The sequence below is a fragment of the Chanodichthys erythropterus genome, chromosome 3, assembly GCF_024489055.1.
Source record: "Chanodichthys erythropterus isolate Z2021 chromosome 3, ASM2448905v1, whole genome shotgun sequence".
Classification (NCBI taxonomy): domain Eukaryota; kingdom Metazoa; phylum Chordata; class Actinopteri; order Cypriniformes; family Xenocyprididae; genus Chanodichthys; species Chanodichthys erythropterus.
The window spans coordinates 61790083-61813267 of NC_090223.1; the positions used below are offsets into that span (position 1 = coordinate 61790083).

Below are 23185 nucleotides of genomic sequence, written 5' to 3' on the forward strand. Positions count from 1 at the left end.
TATTCTTGCTTTAATATTTACTAGCTTTAATGTTTTCTTTTATATACATACACAATTGCCATCATTCTGTACATATGAACACCTTGTAACAAATGACACAAAAGCAGTTCTGTGTGTAAGTGTGCTTGTATTGTATAAATATTAAATCTTCAAACTATTTTACAAAAAATTTAAAGTATGCAAATAATTATACACTAGACAAATACAAAGTTTTTATAAAACTACGTACATAAACAAACCAGAGCTTTCTGTAGTGCAAATGTTACGTGCAAACATGGTGATTCAGAACAGATATACATGTATATTTATGTAAACAGTCGTCACCTTAAGCAAATTGGTTACATAAAACTATGTAAACATACAGTCTTTGCTTAACATATGTTGTGCATAGTAGAAACGTAAGTACACAAGTAAGAAAAAAAAAAAAACAGGTACAGTGCATTTTTATCAAGAGTCACAGTCCTCCATCTGCCACTTAAACAAGACTTGCGAAATTTCCAAACACGCGTGGGCCTTGCTTCTCGTCGACAGTTTGCTCAGCCTCTTCCCCACCATCTTGCCAAAGCTCATATCTCAAGTTCCCTGTCCTCGTCGTACTTCTGCAGTCTCGCCATTATGGCTTTTTGGACTGGAGTTAACTGCTCTCTTTTCCTCTTCTTCGAGCCAAGAGGGGACGGCGACGGCACAGATGTGCATTCCGATGAAGACATGCATAGTGAAGAGTCTGATGAGGAAGATGATGGTGAGGACGGAAGGGCTACTGTTTCAACATGGTCAACGGGTTCTGGGTTGATGCATTCCAGGTTGATCGACGACAAAGGTCCAGGTTCACTGGAGCACTTGATCTGAAACAATGTAAAAATAAAAAGTCAGAAAAGCTATGTATGCTAGCAAGTTACCCGAAGAGGTAACAAACGTAGCATCGAATGCTAATGTAAAGTTTGCCTTACCTCTTTGGCGAAGTTCGTGTCTGTTTCTCTGTGTTTAACAATAGAAGACAGCCAGCCAAGCATCACAACAATCTGCGGGACGGGCTTGATTCCACCTGGATCACCGCTCCTTCCTTTTAGCTTTCTTGCTGCTTTAACGTATCTGTCCCGAAGATTCTTCCAGCGCTGTTGGCAAAATGCTTCATCCTTTCCAATGTTTTTGCTTATCTCCCTCCATGAATTTGCTGCCCGAAACACGTCTTTGTACTCTTTCAAGCAAGTATTGTACAAATGTGGCTACTTTCTGATCTCTTCGCACAAACGCTCGTCGAGTTCGCCGTCCGTTGTCGTGTTTTTCTGTGTTCCTCAAGCGTGTTGTTTTTAAACCAGTCTTTTCACACTCTTCTTCGACGGCTGAACGCTGTACTCAATACTGTGCGTATTGCCACCTAGTGGACTCTTCTGTACTGCTGGTGCATGCGCTGATGCACGCGGACTGTCCGCGCGGTCTCGAAATTTGGGCTGCGCGTGGACGGGGTGTGCGCATAGCTGTCAACCCTCCCGTTTTTTCCGGGTTTCTCACGTATTTTAGCTCTTTTCCCGCTGTCTTCCCGTTTTAGTATTTTCCCGTAAAATATCCCGTATTTTTACGCTCTGATTGTGTTAACTCAGAACACGCAACTATCTGTGTCTGAGAAGTGGCTTGAAGTCCATAAACTATAAATCCTCACGAAAACTTCAGTCAAGCCAGCTCGCGTCAACCTGAGGGATCAGCCTCCAAATTTCTCGGTTTCTGAATGGGCGGTTTGGCTTGATTGACAAACGCTAACGTTCGGGCATGATTTATATACCATCATCGACCTGTCCTAAAACGTTAGCACGCTTTGATCGATGGTTTGGACATCGCGTGTTTCTCCGTTCGAGAGCGCATTTCCATTGATTGTTTACCAACGAAAGCTCACAGAAACATGAAAATGAAAAGGGTCTCATTTGAAAGAAAATATCCTAAGCTAAAACATGATATAGAGTGACTGATTGAAGCAGCCCTTATCAAAAGTGCGGGGGTCGATTTTCTGTCTTTTCAAAACTGTGGGGGTCCTGACCCCCTGTCCCCCGTGCCAACGTAATAATCGTGTAAAAAAATCCCTTATTTTGGGGATGGATTCCGGGAAATCTCCCTTATTTTCAGTGTTCAATGTTGACAGCTATGGGTGTGCGGCCGGCCGATAGCCCGTAATTTTCGTCATGCGGACGGCACACGAACGCGGACGGCCGAAGTATACCCGGGGCTTTAGAGCGCCTTTAAGAATTGTGAATAAGACTTCCAATTAACTATAATATACTATACTTACAATTGTATTAAATAATTATGATGGCTTAATGGTGTTGATGGTAATAATAATTAACGGAGGCCAGGTGTTCTTGTGAACCTGCTGTCAGAGAGAAGCAGCCCCCTAACAACAGAAAAATGGCAGATGGAGCAATAATAACTGACATGATCCATGATGATATGATATTTTTAGTAATATTTGTAAATTGTCTTTCTAAATGTTTTGTTAACATGTTGCTAATGTAGGCTACTGTTGTTTAAAGTTGTTTAAAGTTACCATTCTTACTGTATTCACGGAGGCAAGAGCCGTCGCTATTTTCATTTTTAAACACTTGCAGTCTGTATAATTCATAAACACATCTTCATTCTTTATAAATCTCTCCAACAGTGTGTAATGTTAGCTTTAGCCACGGAGTACTATCAAACTCGTTCAGAATCAAATGGAAATATCCAAATAAATACTATACTCACATGACCCGAAGCATGCATGCAGCATACATGAAGAACATCTTGTAAAGATCCATTTGAGGGTTATATTAGCTGTGTGAACTGTGTTTATGCTGTTAAAGGCAAGCGTGAGCTCCGGGGACGGGGGAGCACGAGATTTAAAGGGGCTGCAGCCCCTGAATTGGTGCATAGTTAATGATGCCCCAAAATAGACAGTTAAAAAAATTAATAAATAAAAAATCTATGGGGTATTATATTTTGAGCTGAAACTTCAGACACATTCAGGGGACACCTTAGACTTATATTACATCTTTTAAAAAGACATTCTAGGGCACCTTTAAGTCAGTCAGTCCATGAGTCAGCAATTAATGTGATCTAAACTTATGCTTCCTTCTCTCAGCATGCATCAGCCCTCGTGGATTCTCTGAGAGTGGAATACTCCAGGTCACCACAGGCTCTACGAGAACGCAGCACTGTCTTGTCTTCCACTACACCTGCTCCCCTTTCCACATCCCTCCAGAGGATCAGCAAGGATGAGGCTGTTGGCGTGTATCTAGCACAGCACTCATGATTCAATACGCCTTAAAAGGATTAGTTCACTTTCAAGTGAAAATTAGCCCAAGCTTTACTCACCCTCAAGCCATCCTAGGTGTATATGACTTTCTTCTTTCTGATGAACACAGTCGGAAAAATATTAATAAATATCCTGACTCATCCAAGCTTTATAATGGCAGTGAACAGGGTTCATGATTATGAGCTGAAGAAAGTGTCTCCATCCACATCCATCCATCATAAACATACTCCACAGCTCCGGGGGGTCAATAAAGGCCTTCTGAAAGTGAATTGTGTTCATCAGAAAGAAAAGTCATACACAGCTAGGATGGCTTCAGGGTGAGTAAAGCTTTGGCTAACTCTCATTTGAAAGTGAATTAATCCTTTAACAACATGTTAGTGTGATACCTGTGCAGAGGTTATTAGTCTGAGGCTACTCCATGCAGCCATAACTTATCATTAAATTGTTATGAGATAATTGTTATGATTTAGTTATATATAAATATTGTATAAAAACTTAAGACAATGTGTGATTTGTGATTATTTTTTTATTGATCGTCATCAAAATGGGGCCATTCAAAACCTTTATAAAGCCCTCCTTCCTCTGGAAACTGTCTTCTAATGACTGATACAACACATGCAGGTAAGGGCTTCCTGATGTGCCTGCCCAGAATGCCATAGGCCCAGTGGACAACTTGCCTGTATGCTGTGTTGAAGTATTGGCTGGAGATTTTGACAAAATATCAATATTGATTGTCTTACACCAATGGCATCAAAAAAGTGACATAGGTAGTCATGACTTAATACAGTGGGTACAGAAAGTATTCAGACCCCCTTAAATTTTTCACTCTTTGTTATATTGCAGCCATTTGCTAAAATCATTTAAGTTCATTTTTTTTCCTCATTAATGTACACACAGCACCCCATATTGACAGAAAAACACAGAACTGTTGACATTTTTTGCAGATTTATTAAAAAAGAAAAACTGAAGTATTCAGACCCTTTGCTGTGACACACATATATTTAACTCAGGTGCTGTCCATTTCTTCTGATCATCCTTGAGATGGTTCTACACCTTCATTTGAGTCCAGCTGTGTTTGATTATACTGATTAGACTTGATTAGGAAAGCCACACACTTGTCTATATAAGACCTTACAGCTCACAGTGCATGTCAGAGCAAATGAGAATCATGAGGTCAAAGGAACTGCCTGAAGAGCTCAGAGACAGAATTGTGGCAAGGCACAGATCTGGCCAAGGTTACAAAAAAAAATTCTGCTGCACTTAAGGTTCCTAAGAGCACAGTGGCCTCCATAATCCTTAAATGGAAGATGTTTGGGACAACCAGAACCCTTCCTAGAGCTGGCCGTCTGGCCAAACTGAGCTATCGGGGGAGAAGAGCCTTGGTGAGAGAGGTAAAGAAGAACCCAAAGATCACTGTGGCTGAGCTCCAGAGATGCAGTCGGGAGATGGGAGAAAGTTGTAGAAAGTCAACCATCACTGCAGCCCTCCACCAGTCGGGGCTTTATGGCAGAGTGGCCCGACGGAAGCCTCTCCTCAGTGCAAGACACATGAAAGCCCACATGGAGTTTGCCAAGATGGTGAGAAATAAGATTCTCTGCTCTGATGAGACCAAGATAGAACTTTTTGGCCTTAATTCTAAGCGGTATGTGTGGAGAAAACCAGGCACTGCTCATCACCTGTCCAATACAGTCCCAACAGTGAAGCATGGTGGTGGCAGCATCATGCTGTGGGGGTGTTTTTCAGCTGCAGGGACAGGACGACTGGTTGCAATCGAGGGAAAGATGAATGCGGCCAAGTACAGGGATATCCTGGATGAAAACCTTCTCCAGAGTGCTCAGGACCTCAGACTGGGACGAAGGTTTACCTTCCAACAAGACAATGACCCTAAGCACACAGCTAAAATAACGAAGGAGTGGCTTCACAACAACTCCGTGACTGTTCTTGAATGGCCCAGCCAGAGCCCTGACTTAAACCCAATTGAGCATCTCTGGAGAGACCTGGCTGTCCACCAACGTTTACCATCCAACCTGACAGAACTGGAGAGGATCTGCAAGGAGGAATGGCAGAGGATCCCCAAATCCAGGTGTGAAAAACTTGTTGCATCTTTCCCAAAAAGACTCATGACTGTATTAGATCAAAAGGGTGCTTCTACTAAATACTGAGCAAAGGGTCTGAATACATAGGGCCATGTGATATTTCAGTTTTTCTTTTTTAATAAATCAGCAAAAATGTCAACAACTGTGTTTTTCTGTCAATATAGGGTGCTGTGTGTATATTAATGGGGGAAAAAAGAGAACAAATGCAATTAGCAAATGGCTGCAATATAACAAAGAGTGAAAAATTGAAGGGGGTTTGAATACTCTCCGTACCCACTGTATATGCAATTTGTAATGGAGAAACAAAATTATTCAGATAGTTTTAATGTTCAAATCTTTAATTTACCATTTATTTATACATACAAGTGTTTAGCTCAGAGTAATAAATGATCTCTGCCCTAAACATACTCATGTCTGCTGGTCTGGAGATGTCCATGCTCCTGTCTGAAGTGCATATAGACTATCTGTAGCACATATGGGTTCAGACAGCAAGCCTCAAAGCCTGGGTGCAGAGTCAGGCACTGCACATCAAGTCTGGGGGTGACATTCTCCACCAAGGCCCAGTATGCCTCCACCTCCCTGCAGCACTGACTTTCCTCAGCTGTGGGCATGGCCTCGCATTTACCACACAAGCACCTATGAATCCAAAACCTGTATCAGAACTCTTTTTTTTTTTCTTTTATTTAATGCATATATGTTAGAATGCAAGTTTTTCTTTACTTTTTTTAAAAAAGTGTAATTAAAATTGACTATGATGAAATTCTTAATAAAATATTTACACAAAACTTGAATTGGGAAAATGTTCATCTCCCTCTCTCTCTCCTGCGGTGATAAACCGCTATATCACGTAACGTTAGTGTGACATAAGCCTGATTTAGCTTTGCTATTGCCTGATACATGATAATAATCATACAATACTGTGACCTAAGCACTGTTATATATCGTTATGTAACGACTATATTGCATATCTATAAGCTAACACTGGTCTCTTACCAAGACACCTGCCCTGTTCTCCACTGGTTCTCCTCACACCACAGCTCAATTTGTCTCCTCTGACCGTTGTTCTGTCTAATCCTCTGTCTCTGCTCTCATGGCTTCATAGCAGGCTCATAACTGTATGACTGTGGTCCGTCATATGAGTGTCCATAAACATTTGCAATTTCGTCAGCGTCCAAACTGTTATTGCGATCCATTGTTTTCCGACAGCTCTCCATGACTCCCTCCCATTACATCACTTCCAGTTTGTGCATTTTTCAGATGCGGAAGTAAAGTTGTCTCACAAAAACGTCTTCAGAAGCCACAATAGTGCATTTATAAGTTTATTTTGAGGAAATTCTAGTTCCTACATTATTTTTCTATACATTGAGTCCTGGGGGCTATAACCTGCATCGGGCTCTGACAACGGCAGTGATGTCTGGCACTTATTGAAGTATAAGCGTGAGACATCACTGCCGTTGTCAGAGCGCGATCAGACCTCACTAAATGAGTGCTGAACGCAGTTGGACATGGTGTTTTAGAGGTAAAAAATGATATAAATACTGTTCGGTTTCTTGCACAAACCGATCGTTTCGTGTCTTAGGACATCAATGTGTCGTCACAAGCCGCAGGATTTAATTTGGACTTGTCTGTGCAAGTTTTTTCGTCTCTTATTGTTCGAGTTCCCATTCACTCTTATTATTTGACTGACAGACGGCAACGGTTGGAGTTAAAAATCATCATTTGTGTTCTACTGAAGAAACAAAGTCACCTACATCTTGGATGCCCTGGGGGTAAGAAGATAAACATCAAATTTTCATTTTCTCCCTTCAAGGAGAAAAAGGGGAATCACTCTTATTCTTGTTTTTATACACACAGAGGTTTATATCTTCATTAGTCAAGGAGAGAGTGTGGATTGGTTTGTCTGACATTGAGAACGAGGGGATAATTCAATACTGAATCAAGGGTAAGTGCTAAAACATTTTATTTGTGCTTTATTTATGAGTTTTTTCTTTTCTTTTTAAGTGAGACCACCACAGCTGAAGATACATCTGTTCTGCAACCACTTAACTTGAACTGCAAAAACAAATGCACCTCTTATAAATAAAACACTTTCCTGCACTTTCACTTCTGCTCACTGTTCCTTTTAGCATGCTCTTGAAACTTGCTGTTGTGGTAACCGGGTACTGTTGGCTCTTAAATAATATTGCTTTCTGCCAAATTAATAAACATAAATATAATTATTCCTATCACTTAGTTGCTAAATAAAACTTAGACGCTGTTATAATTTGAATATGGGGTTATATTTGAATATCCTAAGAAACGAAAATTCGATACATCTTTGGAATAGAGGTGAACCAAATGATGAAAATGGAATTGAGGACTGTATTGAACAGATCCCTGAAAATCCCACCCTGAACAGCAACTTGCACACGAAAAAAAGGGATTTGTGAGACTTTAAGTTCCACCCCTAAATGTGATATTTAAAGGTGCCCTAGAATCAGAATTTGAATTTACCTCGGCATAGTTGAATAACAAGAGTTCAGTACATGGAAAAGACATACATTGAGTTTCAAACTCCATTGTTTCCTCCTTCTTATATAAATCTCATTTGTTTAAAAGACTTCCGGAAAACACTCGGATCTCAACATAATACCGACAGTTACGTAACAGTCAGCATCATTAATATGTATGACCCCAATATTTGCATAATGCCAGCCCATTCGACGCATTAGACAAGGAAAGGCAGTATTAACGTCTGGATCTGTGCACAGACAAGGTAAGCAAGCAAGAACAACAGCGAAAAATGGCAGATGGAGCAATAATATCTGACATGATATCATGATATTTTTAGTGATATTTGTAAATTGTCTTTCTAAATGTTTCATTAGCATGTTGCTAATGTACTGTTAAATGAGGTTAAAGTTACCATCGTTTCTTACTGTATTCACGGAGACAAGAGCCATCGCTATTTTCATTTTTAAACACTTGCAGTCTGTATAATTCATAAACACAACTTCATTCTTTATAAATCTCTCCAACAGTGTGTAATGTTAGCTTTAGCCACAGAGCATAGCCTCAAACTCACACAAAATCAAACGTAACCATCTAAATAAATACTTTACTCACATAATTCGAAGCATGCATGCAGCATGCATGACGAACATCTTGTAAAGATCCATTTGAGGGTTATATTAGCGGTGTAAACTTTGTTTATGCGATGTATATATAGTCCAGAGCTCGTGGGGCAGAGGGAACGCATCTCTTAAAGGGGCCGTGCTGAAAAAATCAGTGCATAGTTAATGATGCCCCAAAATAGGCAGCTAAAAAAATTAATTAAAAAAAATCTATGGGGAATTTTGAGCTGAAACTTCACAGACACATTCAGGAGACACCTAGGACTTATATTACATCTTGTAAAAAAACGTTCGATGGCACCTTTAATTGTTTGTTCCCTTTCATGTATTATTTTATGGAATCGTTGTTGTATTGTATATAAATATCCATTATGAAATTAATTTTGTTATATAGTCTGTAATGTATAAATGTGTTTTTTTTTTCAGATGAAATTTGTTAGAAGTAAAATGTAAAATTGCCATTACATAAGAAATTACATTATTCTGTAATAATGTAATTATTGCAATATCCAGTTTTCCATAAGGTGAACAAGGGTATATTTCACCTTTATGTAGGCTATTTAGAACACTGACCCTCACACACACACACACACATAAATATATATATATATATTCACACACACACACACACACACACACACACACACACTTAGTAGCTAAACATCAAGGCATCTCTGTTTTTTTCTACCATCATCCTCTCTGTCCCAGCTTAAAAATGTTATTCATTCTCTTCCAATTCATTGCCATTAATACAATGGTCAAGTAATGCCTGTTTAAAGATGTTTGAGTCTGAATGCAGAGAGTTTTGGAGAGTTTCAGTTTTTCTCTGTGTCTGAACTAATAAAGCCACTTCCTGTTTAAGGTTAGCACTATTTAAAAGAAACCATGCCTGTCATTCAACCACAGCTCATCTGTGTAAACTTGATGTCTTAATAGTGAATCATGGATTTAGAGAATATTTATGAAAATGTTGAAAACGATAATATTAAGGACACACTTGCACCTCAAACACAGAATCACAGACAGGATGAAGGAAACGCTGAAAAGTGCAGTAAGTAGAAAGTTTAATTTGAAGCAGAAATGGTGTCATTCAAGTATGAGAAATATTCATTATAGTTTAAATCCTTTTTCAAATAACCATGTTTCTACTTTTTTATAAGATGATTTAACATGGAATTATTTTTAGCGAAACATGTTTTTATTTGCATATTGTACTGCATAAATGTTGCTGTTATTATCAAGGAATAAACGTTTTTATAATGTAAAGATAAAGGTGGATTTGTTGTTTTGGTCCTGTTTGTCAGGAGGAAGTAGGTGTTTGGTGTTGATGGCAGTGTGTCTCGGGCTCATTTGTGTTCTTCTTCTGGTCTTCATCACACTGCAGCACATCTCCATCACAGCAGAGAGAGAATCTCTGTTCAAGAGTCACAAGAACACAGTTGAAGAGTTCAATCAGACCATCAGCAGCTTACAGGACAATGACACTGATCTAATGACTGAGAAAGACCTACTGAAGAACAGCCTCAACTCTCTGAGTCAGAAGAAACTGGAGTTCGAGACCAGAGTCGATGATCTTACTGCTGAGAAAAGCCAGTTACAGGGAAGCGTTGACTCTTTGAGTCAGAAAAAAACAGAGCTACAGACTGAACTAAGGAAATTATACAAACAAGGTTTGTACAAATGGAAGTGTATGTTTATTTGCACTTTACAAAACAAATAATAAACACAATTGTTTGTGTTTATTAAAAGGAAAGGACAGGTTTTCTATATCCAGTGAGTTGAAGAGCTGGTCTGAGAGCCGGCAGTACTGCAGGGATCATGGTGGTGATCTGGTCATTATCAACACTGAAGAGAAGCAGGTGAGTTTGTGTGAGTGTCTGTTCATGAATGAGAGGAATCAAACTTACTCCTGTTTTATTCACACAGAGGTTCTTATCTTCATTCATCAAGGACAGAGTGTGGATTGGTTTGACTGACATTGAGAATGAAGGCAGAATGAAATGGGTGGATAATTCACCACTGAATGAAGGGTAACTGATAAAACACACAGAGAAAACAAACACACCACAGCCAGATCATTTTAGCATAACAGAAATCTTCTCTCTCTTACTTATTTTTCACTTTTGCTATAGCTTCTGTAATAAGCTCACATTGTTCTTCAGGTTTTGGTATAAAGATGAGCCAAATAATGCAGGTGGAGATGAGGACTGTGTTGAACTGATGCCTTCAGGCACCATCCAGAGCTGGAATGATCTCAAATGCTCTGAGAAGAGAAAAGGGATTTGTGAGAAATAGGGTTCATCCTGTCTTGTCATATCTTTAATTGTATAATTTTATGGAATCATTCTTATTATAATAATTTTACTTATATGTAACATACAAGACCACAAATGGAAATTTGTATAACAGAAAAACTTAACACCAATAACCTCTGATAGGTTCATTTTATTCCATCACAAGCAGCTCTATGTCAATATGACCTTCTTCTAGCTGTTATCATGATCTAGTAATCTACAGAAGTCTAAAGTGTCTCATATTGCAGTAATGCACCATGTTATACTGATAATGAGTGTTTGTGAAACCATTTCAAATAAAATGGTCAATAATAATTTTCACTATAAAATCCCCGCCACTTTTCATTCTTGGGAATCTGCTTTATTGGACTACGGATATATTTCCTCCAGTCCAGCAGGGTGCAGCAGAGAGCAGGTTTATCAGACTGAAGTCATCGGAAAGGAACAGAAACATCAGATTCTGGGCACTTGCTGCCGTTTCTTGCATCATCAATACAAAGGTCCAGTCCACCCTATTTAAGGGTGTTTGGGTCCATTTGAGTGGTCTCAGATTCCTCCTATTGGCTTTAACGACTGAGACAGATCAGACACACAATCATTTGTTATATTTAACAAATACTCCATAATATCCCTCACCCAACAAGCAAACTGTGGGCTAGAGTTATCTGAACTACCCCAAACTGCAACTAACACTCAAGCAGAACCAGGTGTCCAGTTACAGGACACATCCAGATAAGACTGTCCATTTTTTGACTCTCACTTAATTCTCAATGAAACGGACAAATTAACCCTTTTAATCCTATATATTCTATATATAACCACTTGGGAAAAAAAACTTTATAAACATGTATCCAATTTTCCCATCTCATGATTTTCCTTTTATAGGATTTTGCCCATGTTTTAATTCAACCTCTTTTGGGTTAATGACTATGGTTAACCAAGATCACATATGTAGCATGTATCTATAAACTCATATTTTCATTCTCTATTTATTCATTTATATTACATTTTGCTAACTCTGAGACACATTAGTATTATAAGAATCTTGAAGGTTCTTCTCTTAAACACCCAATCCAATTCCATATGCAAATATCCTGCTAGAACCCTTGTGCAAAGAAAATATATGTCCCTGCATATGAATGATCAATATATTAAATGATTTAGCAGTATATTCAGTAATACACCTCATAATATATAGAGGTATATGCGATCAAATATGGCACTGGATGTGTATAGATATATTTCAGATATATTTACTCATGAAGTAAAAAACTCATATTGAGAAATATATAATGTATAATCTTATATTTTATATTTATTAACATTGGAAATGTTTCACATTTTTTAATCTAGTTAACAAACGTGCACCTGCATGTACTAAAGTATTTAGCAAAGAGACTATCACTGTGCTGTAGAGTGTGCACAGCCATTACTTCTTAAATAAAGTTATTATAGTCTCACTGGTGTTTGGCCAATCATCAACCTCATAGACATTATAATAAACACTAGAAACCCTATTGGCCTCTTTGGACTGTTGCTGCAATACGTCTACACCATTTTGACAAGACAGCGTTGTTAACAAACGCAAGTAAACGGGCGAGCTGCGGTTTTTCTGGATAAAAACAAAAATAAGGTTCACATTTATCAACCAATTTCAGTGGTTTATAATGTACGTCGTGTACAAAGAGTACTAGTTACTTAAAATCTCTACAGTTAGACATATAAAATATTTATTTTAATGAGAAATAGTCAAAGTTCAGGTTTGTCATGTATTTGGCTGCTTTATTCTTGCATAAGAATTGTGAAAACGCCCATACTGAGATATAATTTAATTTTTACATTAAATGAAATAAAGTTCTCTTATTGTGGAAAAGGCATTTTCTGTTTTTAACCCAATTTTAGCTTTTCTTGAGCTTATAACGGACCACCATGGATGAAATTAAATCATCAAATACAAATCACACAGGCTGCTTTCTGTATTTTTATAGCACTAAAATGATACCGATATTTACAGATAGATACTCTAAAACACACAACAACAACAACAACAACAGCAGAGATAACTGATGGAACCTTTATGGAATACATGCAATGAGTCAATACATTGTTAGCTAACTGCATTATTTGTACATGTACATTTCTGAAATTACATAATTTGGACAGTCACCTCATATTTTACAGTATATTTTAGTGTTGCTGTAACCCTGCTGTATCCTCGCTGTAATATGCCAGGAAATAATACAGGATTACTGTAAATAACGCGCCACCTGATGTCATATCACACAGACAGAATACTAATACTTTTGAGCTTTTGTACACAACGGTGCACATAAGCTCAAAAGTATTATATTTGCAGTCTGCTGATTTCGGCTATAGCAGTCACGATCAACACTGGATGTAGTGCTTAGACACAAAAACTTGGGAAAACACGGTCCAGGATGAAAAATACTGAAGTGCACTGTACTATGGTTCATATATATATTTAAAATAACTGTTTGGATTGCCTTTTGATTTGTAATGTTATTAATGTTATATATTATAATTATAATATTATTAATGTTATATATTATAATTATAATACATATTTGACCACTATTAGCAATTATTATAATTAGTAATATTTAGCAGTAAAATATCAATATAGATATTACAGTAAAGTAAAAAACAGTAGAAACAGATCAAATATCAAAACACTAAAAAATGCAGTAAAATATTATTGTGTAGTTATACAGTACTGTTCTTTATACTGTAAAATTGCATTAGAGGACATTGTTGGCAACCGTGTATTTCACTTTTACAGCAATGTACTGTAAAAATACAGGGAAATCGTTAACAGTGAATGAATTATGAATTATGAAATCCTTTGTCATTTTCTTGAAAGAGAGAAAAATCGTAACCCAGATTCCCTCAGAAACCGTTTGCACCATTGTCACACACATTCAAATTTTATCTGTACAGTTAAGGCAAAAGCCCAGCAAAGAAAATTCCATCTTGCTCCCAACGGATTCAAAGGCAACTGTAAACTGGCCAAGATCTTTGTCTGAATCGCAGAGTTTTTCATTCACAAGGTTGACTTTCACCTGCTGAGAACTCACCTGCTGGCAGAGGTGTTCACCATGGCGACGTTGCGCAGTCTTCCCTCTCTACAAGGTAGGAATCTGTTGCGCATGAGTTGGTTTGACATGTGAACAGTGAGGGCTCTTTCTTAGCAAAACAGGGCCATGTTCCAGGCATGCCACATCCACAGAGAGTGAGAGAATGATAGTGAGTTTAATATATATATATATATATATATATATATATAAAACCAGATTCCTTATATCAGCAGAACAATGTAGACAATATACTGAGTCAACTAATCTAATACTGAGAAGGACATGAGGTTACAATAACCGAAACCAAATCAAAACAGGAGGGAGTGGTTCCAGGTAATTACCTCTTGTTGAGCAATACACTGATACACTGTTCAAACAGATACATTTTTCTTCCAGTGAAAACACTTTAAGGAAGTGTAGTACTATAAATATGACCATAGAACCCAGTTGGCTTCAGACTTCAGCTGAAGACATTACCAGACAACTTAATTTCTCAACATACTAAATACACTCAAGGACCCCAGGTGAGACACCACTTTAAAATGAAGTATGACAGCCACCATTAGATTATGAAGTGTTTAGACGGCTCGAAATGTTTTTATAAATATAGTCTTCAAACTAACCGGATAAATGTCATTTCACCACATGCAATGGTTAGAAATTATTTAATGGATTGAATTCAGTGAAAGACTGATGTTTGTCTTTATTTGTTTCTGAATTAGATTGCATTTTAAGGAATTTTTAAAAACATTGTGAGAACTAATGAAATCAGTAACAAAAGAATTTTAGAATGATAACGTAGTCATTATTAAAATTCAAATGTATAAATATCCCTATTGTTCATTGTTATTTATTGCAGCCATGGCATCACACAACACTGAAGTGGCAGCCCAAGTCACTGTAAATAATGGTATGTGCTATTTACTTGAATAAAAACAAACAAAAAACAATGGTAACAATATTACATATACGAGTAGTTTTTAAGGGTTAATTCTTTAATGGAATTTACCTGAATAAATCATGTAAAATAAATTTGTAAGGGTTGTTTCGCCTACAGTGGTTCAGGCTGTAGGGTTGCAGAGCGACTAAAGAAACTTTATCAGCAAGATGGTAGAAAACTGTACATTTCTTGTCTATTACCACCAACTGCAACTTATGACAACGACAACGACAAGTGCAGTTATAATAGCAAAATATGTGGGAGAGCGTTGCTATAGTGTGACAATATTGTATTTAAATAGGGAGCACATTAATGTTACTAAATCAAAACTAGTTCCCAAATAATTTGTAATCGAAAGGGTTCAGTGACAATATCTGATTATGGTTACACTTAAAATAATTACAAAATAGATGTATGAGATGATAAAATCATATACAGTTAATTACACTCCTGAAATGGAGTCCAGGAATGGAGGGAACTGTGACATAGGTAGCCTTCTTTCCTTAATTTTATTAGCTTCACCGGTTATTCAGTTTAAGCCTCAAAACTGTGAAAGTTAGGAAATAGGAAAATGAATCTTGATTTTATTAGTGAAACGTTCCCAACATTTTCTTTACAACACTGAACCACAATTTTATTAATAAAATGGTATCACTTTACAATAAGGTTCATTAGTTAACTAATAATGACCTGCACTTATACAGCATTTATTAATCTTTGTTAATGTTTATTTGCACATTTACTACTGCAACTACTAGGGACAAGCTGATCGAAGTGATTGAACACATCCAAAAACTGGGTCATTTCTAACACCAGTAACATTTACTGTTAAAATCACCCATTTTTAAATCCTGTCAATTCTATTGCTACCAAGAGTTTAAATGAATATCTGATAAGATTTCATTCTTATCAATTTAAGAAATGTTTTTGTGATATCAGTATTTAAATCCAAACATCAATGATGCATTTTTATGATTTTAATAATCAGAACTAAAATGTGGCTTCCATGTATTCACAGAAATGTTCATAATAAACAGCAGAATTATAATATAGAGACTAATCAAATGATTGAGCATGAGACATTTATTGATCAGTCAATGTCTCTTTGAAAAAGACTAATACGGAGGTTGAGGTTTAATCCAAGTCTTATGAAGCGATATGATTACTTGGTAACACTAGGATACTGATCCTTCATTAATGAATAACTAAACAGGAACAAATGAGTAACGCATTATTAACACTGTAGTAGGGCTGGGCGATATGGCAAAAAAAAATTCAATCTTTTTTTATTTATTTGCAGACAGTGCATATTTACAGTTATGGTGATATATAATATCATACAAATCTGCACAGATAACATGACTAGAAAACGAAACAAGTAATAATATAACATATCATGCACAAATGAGACACACATATACAAGGAGATACACGTTACACAGACACAGTGACAAAAAGGGGATGGGGGGTAAAGATGCTGGTAATAATGGAAGAGAGAGAGGGTGGAAGGAGAAAAATAAATAAATAAACAAAGCATAACAAAAAAAAAGGGGGGGGGGGGAGATAGATAGATACAAAATACTAATAATAAATTCTAATAGTTTCTAAATAATGAAGATGTGTTAATAATTTTAAATACTTAATCTGTGGCTCATTGGGTATGTAGGTCAGGGACCCCCCCCTACCACCACCCACTAGCCAAACCTAAGAAAGGAAAAACACTCCCTCCTTGGATTGTCAACACGTCCATGCCCCGTTCATCCCTGTCTAATTCTTTCTTTTACAAATGTATATCTTCAGTTTGTTTTCCCTGCTCTTGTGTGAGGTGCATTAAAATAAGCATTTCGCTTACCCTATACTAATTGTTTATTTGTGTTCTTCATTACTTACCTAGATTTGTGTGTTGCATTAAAATTGTTCGGGGCAAGTGTGAGACAGTACCAGGGGAGGTATGACTCTAAGCTGAGGGAAAGTGACAGACGAGACCCGGGCCCCCACACCCACCACAAGGCCACTTCGATACCTATAATTCAATTTGTTAATCCATGAATACAATTTACAGCAAAGGTTTTGAGGAATATAAGAAATGCAAAGAAAAAGCAGATAGAGAGGGAGAGTGGGGGAAAAAAAAGAAGTAAGAATAAAATCAATAATAATAAGATTAAAGAAAATAATAATAATAATAATAATAATTTTTAAAAAGGGGGGGGGGGATAATACTAATCACGATAGTGGTAAAAGTGGGAGAGAGAGAGGGAGAAGGAGCACTAGAAGAGAGAGAGAGAGAGAGAGAGAGAGAGAGAGAGAAAAAATATATATATATAAATGTATATAAAACCAGATTCCTTATATCAGCAGAACAATGTAGACAATATACTGAGTCAACTAATCTAATACTGAGAAGCAATAATTGTTGAGCAATACACTGATACACTGTTCAAACAGATACATTTTTCTTCCAGTGAAAACACTTTAAGGAAGTGTAGTACTATAAATATGACCAAAGAACCCAGTTGGCTTCAGACTTCATGCAAAGAAAATGCAAAGAAAAAGCAGATAGAGGGAGAGTGGGGGAAAAAAGAAGTAAGAATAAAATCAATAATAATAAGATTAAAGAAAATAATAATAATAATAATAATTTTTAAAAAAGGGGGGGGGGGGGTAATACTAATCACGATAGTGGTAAAAGTGGGAGAGAGAGAGGGAGAAGGAGAACTAGAAGAGAGAGAAAATATATATATATATATATATATATATATTTCATTTATATATGAGTGACTGTAGAAGATGTTGTGTGTAATTGAGAAAAAGATAAAACGTGTATTGTTTGAGTATTGTACAAGTGGCTTTTAAATTTAGATTTGTCATTTATTTTTCCTATGATATTTTAAATTGTTAGAATTGTAGAAAATCCAAGAAATGTGTCCAGGTTTCTTTGAAGATTGATATATGCTTTTGTTTTTGGGCAGCCTGTTGTTCTACTGTAATATAATCTGTAAGTGCATTGGTCCAGTGAGTAATATTACTGAAAGTTTCATTTGATGTAATCGGTTTTGTGTTAGGTGCGTTCTATGAAGCGTTTTATATTGTATTAGTTGTAGGTTAGTGTTGAGGGTCATAGAAAATGTACTTTGACATATACTTATCCAGAAGTCGGGGTTGGGAGAGATATCCAGATCTCTTTCCCATCTGACAGATGGTAGTGTGATATGTTGTTTCGAAGTTATTATTAATTTATAGAGTTTGGATGTCAATTTCTTTGTGCTCGTGATTTTTAGAATATTATCTATTAGTAAAGGGGAGGTTAATGTATTTGCAGATAAAACTGTCTTAGCCTTTATTAAATGTTTAATTTGTTGATAATGGAGAAATTCTTCTCTCCCAACCCCGTACCTCTGGATCAGTGTGTTAAATGAAATGAATGAGTTATTTTCCATTTTAATGCCATCTTGGAAAATAAATAGGGGAGTTGTGCATTTGAAAGTCGGGATTGTGCCAAATGGGAGTGTGTTTACATTGTGATGGTAAGGAGTTGGTGACTTTCATAGTTTTCCACCAGGCTATCAGTGTTGTGGAGATGGTAATGGATTTGAAGTAGTTTTGTTTTTTGATTGTTTGAGTTAAAAAGGCGAGATCAGCTATAGGTGTTTTTTGGCATTGATTCTGTTCTAGAGCTATCCAAGGTTTATTGTGGTGTTGATTATTAAGCCAGATGTATAGATATTGTAGTTGAGTTGCTAGAAATTTGTGACTGAAATTTGGTGCTTCTAGACCGCAATGTTGCTTGCTATTTTGTTAATGTTGATAGTGAGATTCGAGGTTTTTTGTTTTTCCAATAAAATTGAGTAGTTATGGAATTGAGTGATATGAACCAGTTGTCAGTTGGAGAGGTTGGGATCATAGAGAATAAGTATGTGATTTGAGGTAGTATTTTCATCTTTACTGCAGCTATTCTTCCAATTAATGTCAGAGGTAAGTTTTTCCAGCAGCTTAGATTGTCTTCTGTCTTCTTGAGTAATGGAATGTAGTTAAGATGAAAAAGCTCTGACAGCCTGGTGGAGATGTTGATACCCAAATATTTTATGTTGCCTAATTGAATGGAGGGAAAGATATTTTGGGCTCCATGAATCTTGAGTTAATGGGAGTAATATGGATTTTTAACCAGTTTATAGTATAATTGGGAAGAGCAGAGAAATTGTTAATAATGGAGAAAGTTTCCTGTAATGATGTCTGTGGGTTTTGTATATGTTTTGTATATTGTATATAGTGGTGATAGGATGTCCCAAAATGTTTTATAAAATTCTGCTGGTAATCCGTCAGGTCCTGGTGATTTGTTATATAAGATTTATAGATTTCATTGACAGGTGCATCTAGCATTAAAGCTTGTTCATTTGGAAGTGTTGGAAGGTTGAGTTTACTAAGGTAAGTTTCTATTTCTGAGGTGTTGGGTGTGCAATCTGAGGCATATAAGTCACTATAATATTGTTGAAAAATTGTGTTTATTTCTTGAGGGTTGTGTACTATGACGCCCGATTTATTTTGTATTGATGGGATTATTGTCTTCTCTTTTTTGTGTTGTAATAGGTTGGCCAATAGTTTACTGGATTTATTACTGTACTGGAATTGTTCATATCTCAGTTGTTGTAAAAGAAAATCATTTCTTTTATTCAGGATGTTTTCTATTTGAGTTTTAGCTAGTTTTAATTCGTATTGTATCTCTTCACTTGGATTTCTACTGTACTGGTTTGTTAATTGTTTAATTTTAAGTTCCAGTGCATTTTCTATTTCCTGTTGTTTTCTTTTTTTGTATGATGAGTATGATATGATTGTGCCTCGGATGACTGTTTTTCCCGTTTCCCATAGCAGTGATGGTGAGATTTCTGGAGAGTCGTTCATCTCCAGAAAGGATGTCCACTCTCCCCGTATAAGTGTGGTGAATTCTGTGTCTTCTAGGAGTGATGTGTTAAGTCGCCATCTTGAATGTTTTTTAATTTTAGTGTATGTAGATATTGTTAGCGAGACGGGGGCATGGTCACTGATTACAATTGGGTGTATTGTAGGGATGTCCAGATCCGATCACGTGATCGGAAATCGGGCCCGATCACATGGTTTCGGACTCAATCGGAATCGGACGTTACCTCCCGATCAGGACTCGGATATATATGTATTAGGGGTGCAACGGTTCTCCACTTACGGTTCGGTACGCACTTGCACCGCGGTCCATCTCGAATGACGACGCATCTATTGGTTAATATGGTTTGTTTAAAATAGCAACGTGGAAAACAGACAGAGTTCAGATAATGTATGTTTCAGTCGATGGATGCATAAAACGTTACAACAACGATAATCAGAAAGCGTGGACAAAACAGTCACTCTTTGTAAACTGTTAACTGCTAGTGCCGTCTGCTCTAATGTCCAGTCATTTACGCCGTCATCACCTGGGTGTTGATAGCGCGCGAGCGCAGGTGAGACCTGAACAGCACACGTTGCTATCTGTGTTTAAACTAACTCATTTAAACCTTGCTGATTTAAACCTTCAAGAACAAGTCGCGAAAGAGAACTCGCACGCGCTGTGAGAAGATTTGTGTGCGCTCATCCGTAGCGCGCACACGCTTATTCCAGTCAGCGCGCAAATACTGAGTTCTCTTTCAAGTCTTGCGCTTCGGCGGCCACATTCATACAAAAAATATGTCAACATGCCGTCTTAGCGAGTATCCTAGCAAACATAGTCGGTTAAGTCTTAAGTGAACGTATCTTCGAGAAAGACAGCGCATGTGTAACAGTATGTACTGGATCGTGCATGTCTTAAAGGGAAAAAAACTATTCCTGCTGCCTGTTTTTAATGTTAAATCAAACAACAAATAACAAAGAAATCACTCACTGCTCTTGACTGAATAGTTTTTGTAACTTAAATAATGATTAATCTTTATTATCTTTACTGTATAAAATAAATATGCAGTGATATTTTATATTTGATTACTGTTAGATACCTGAAAAACCTGAAAAGCACTGTTCCTGGATCTGTTTTTTCGCTTTTCTTTATTCTTTTTTTATGTAGGCTATTATAGAAGTATCGGATCGGGACTCGGTATCGGCAGATACTCAAAATCAAATGACTCGGACTCGAGGGCAAAAAAAACGTGATCGGGACATCCCTAGTGTATTGTGTTGTCTGTGATGTGCTGGGTGAGTGAGTTGCTAATGAGAAAAAGGTCCAGTCTAGACTATGATTGGTGGTGGGGAGAGAAGTATGTATATTCCCGGTCTGTAGGGTTCCTCATTCTCCAACTATCACAAAGTCCAAATTCTTTCATATATTGTTTAATTATGTCTGATGAGTGTGTGTGTCTTGTGTTACCAGTTGAGCTTGAACGATCTAGTTCTGAATTAATAACCGTATTGAGGTCTCCTGCTAGGATGATATTTGCTTGATCTTGTAATACTGCAAAGAGATTATGAAAAAAAGATGAGTCATCAGTGTTTGGTCCATAGACATTGGCCAGAGTGTATGATATATGATTAATTGTTAAATTCATAATAAGATATCGTCCTTCGGGGTCAAAATGTATTGAATTTTGAATGATTGAAATGTTTTTGTTAATTAGGATAGAAACACCTCATTGTCTACTGTTGTATGTTGCAGAGAATATTTTGTCATATTGTCCGAATTGTAGATTTTGTGACTCCTGTTGGGTTATGTGGGTTTCTTGTAAAAAGCATATATCAGCCTTCAATTTGGATAAGTAATTAATTGTTTTAGTTCTTTTAGAGAGGGTACGAAAGCCACGTACATTCCAGGTTATGATTTTAAGACTATGCATGGTGGTCATAGTTGGAGTCTATAGTGTAAGAGTAATACAATGGTAAGAGGTGGAGGGGGGAAGGGGAAGGGGTACACACATTACATAAAACAGAGAGCATGGTAAACTTGTGGTGAAACACAGACAAAAGACTTATAAAACATAGACCACAAAGATACACTAAATTAAGCATGGTCATAGGGCTAGATAGTCAGGTTCGGTAGCACTAGGAGTTACAGCTTGTATAATATAAATTGCATTGCGGGTAAAGAGATCAGAAGAGCCAGGGTGTTATTTTACTGTCTTTAAATAGTTGACCATTGATGTACAGTTTGTCCACTATCAGTGATGTGCGTATGTTTTTGAGTTTGTGTTCTTTCATGATTGGATACAGAACTTTCCTTCGTTCATTTATTTCCTTCGGAAATTGGTCATTAAGTCCAAAGTTTGTACCCTTCAGTTCTTTTCCTTTGCTTTTCACTAGTAACTTGTCCTGAAAATGTTCAAATTTAGCAACGATGGGACGATGTGTTTTGTTTGTGCTTTTCCCGAAACGATGAACTCGATGAAAGGTGATGTTGTGCAATGTTTCCGGTGATATTTTTAGCTGTATTTTAATGAAGTCTTTGACGACGTTTTCGTTGTTTGTTTCTGGAAGGCCGGAGAAGATTAGATTGTCGCGCATGGAACGGGTTTGTAAATCCAAAACAGTTTCTTTTAATTGCTTGTTTTCCGTTGTGATTGTTTGCATTTGGTCAGAGAGCGACTTTAGTGAAATGTACATGTCCGCATTAGCTTTTTGTAGGGTATTTATGTGTTCGTGAGCAAATTCTAAGCTATGAGTGATGTCTTTAACGTCCTGATGTAAGGGAATGAGAAGATCCAGTTTTTTATTAATGCTTGCCATTAAACTGACCTCTCCTGCCATGAGTAAATCATCCGTATCAGTGGAAGAGTCTGTTTTCCTCTTTTTCATTGGGTTTGCCCGGGCTGGATCCATGATGTAGGTGAACTTAACATGTTTCCTAAATATCTGCAAACATATCGGGGTATTTTTATGCTTATTTCAAGTAAAAATCTTACATAGAGCCCCTTTAAATCATATTGTAGTTAAGTAACATTCTCTTTATTAACAATCTGGGGTAACGCTTTAGATTACAAAAAGCCCGGAAAGCATCACTTTAATTTACAGCCCGCAATGTCATACTTACCCTGTAACTACATGAAACAAAAGCATATTTCCCCATGTATTTAAAATAGATTGCAATAGTTCTTTCTACTTGCCTTGAAACAACTTAATCAGTGCACTTTCTTACTAAATTTTAACTAGATTGTAGTCTATCATAATAGTATAAGTACACCTTACTTCTAAAATACTTACAGTATAAATAGTTTGTTATTTTCCTGTTTGTTACTCTTTTATTCCCAAGACTTTACATATTGTTCCCCTGTACTTACACGTACTTACTGTATAGGTACATTATAATTACCGAAAGTTATGCTGTAAATTTGTTGTAATTATGCAGTACTTTCCAGGCTGTAATCTAAAGTGTTACCCAATCTGGTT

At 36.9% G+C, this 23185-nt stretch overlaps 2 protein-coding genes and 1 pseudogene across 2 annotated transcripts in view; 2 read left to right on the plus strand and 1 right to left on the minus strand.

Moving 5' to 3' along the window:
* Window positions 1–23185, minus strand: part of LOC137007702 (uncharacterized) — a 1237067-nt pseudogene that overhangs the window by 448367 nt on the left and 765515 nt on the right.
* LOC137014182 (CD209 antigen-like protein E) lies at window positions 10340–10784 on the plus strand. Its single transcript, XM_067378368.1, has 2 exons — window positions 10340–10519; window positions 10652–10784. The coding sequence occupies exons 1-2, from the start codon at window positions 10377–10379 to the stop codon at window positions 10782–10784; spliced, it is 276 nt and encodes a 91-aa protein (XP_067234469.1). The 5' UTR covers window positions 10340–10376.
* The window catches only part of LOC137007460 (tripartite motif-containing protein 16-like protein), a 31300-nt gene continuing 22388 nt past the window's right edge, over window positions 14274–23185 (plus strand). The window contains exons 1-2 of the mRNA XM_067368944.1: window positions 14274–14402; window positions 14738–14788. Coding sequence (XP_067225045.1) covers window positions 14740–14788 — 49 coding nt within the window. The 5' untranslated portion in view covers window positions 14274–14402; window positions 14738–14739. The remainder of the gene's footprint in view (window positions 14403–14737; window positions 14789–23185) is intronic.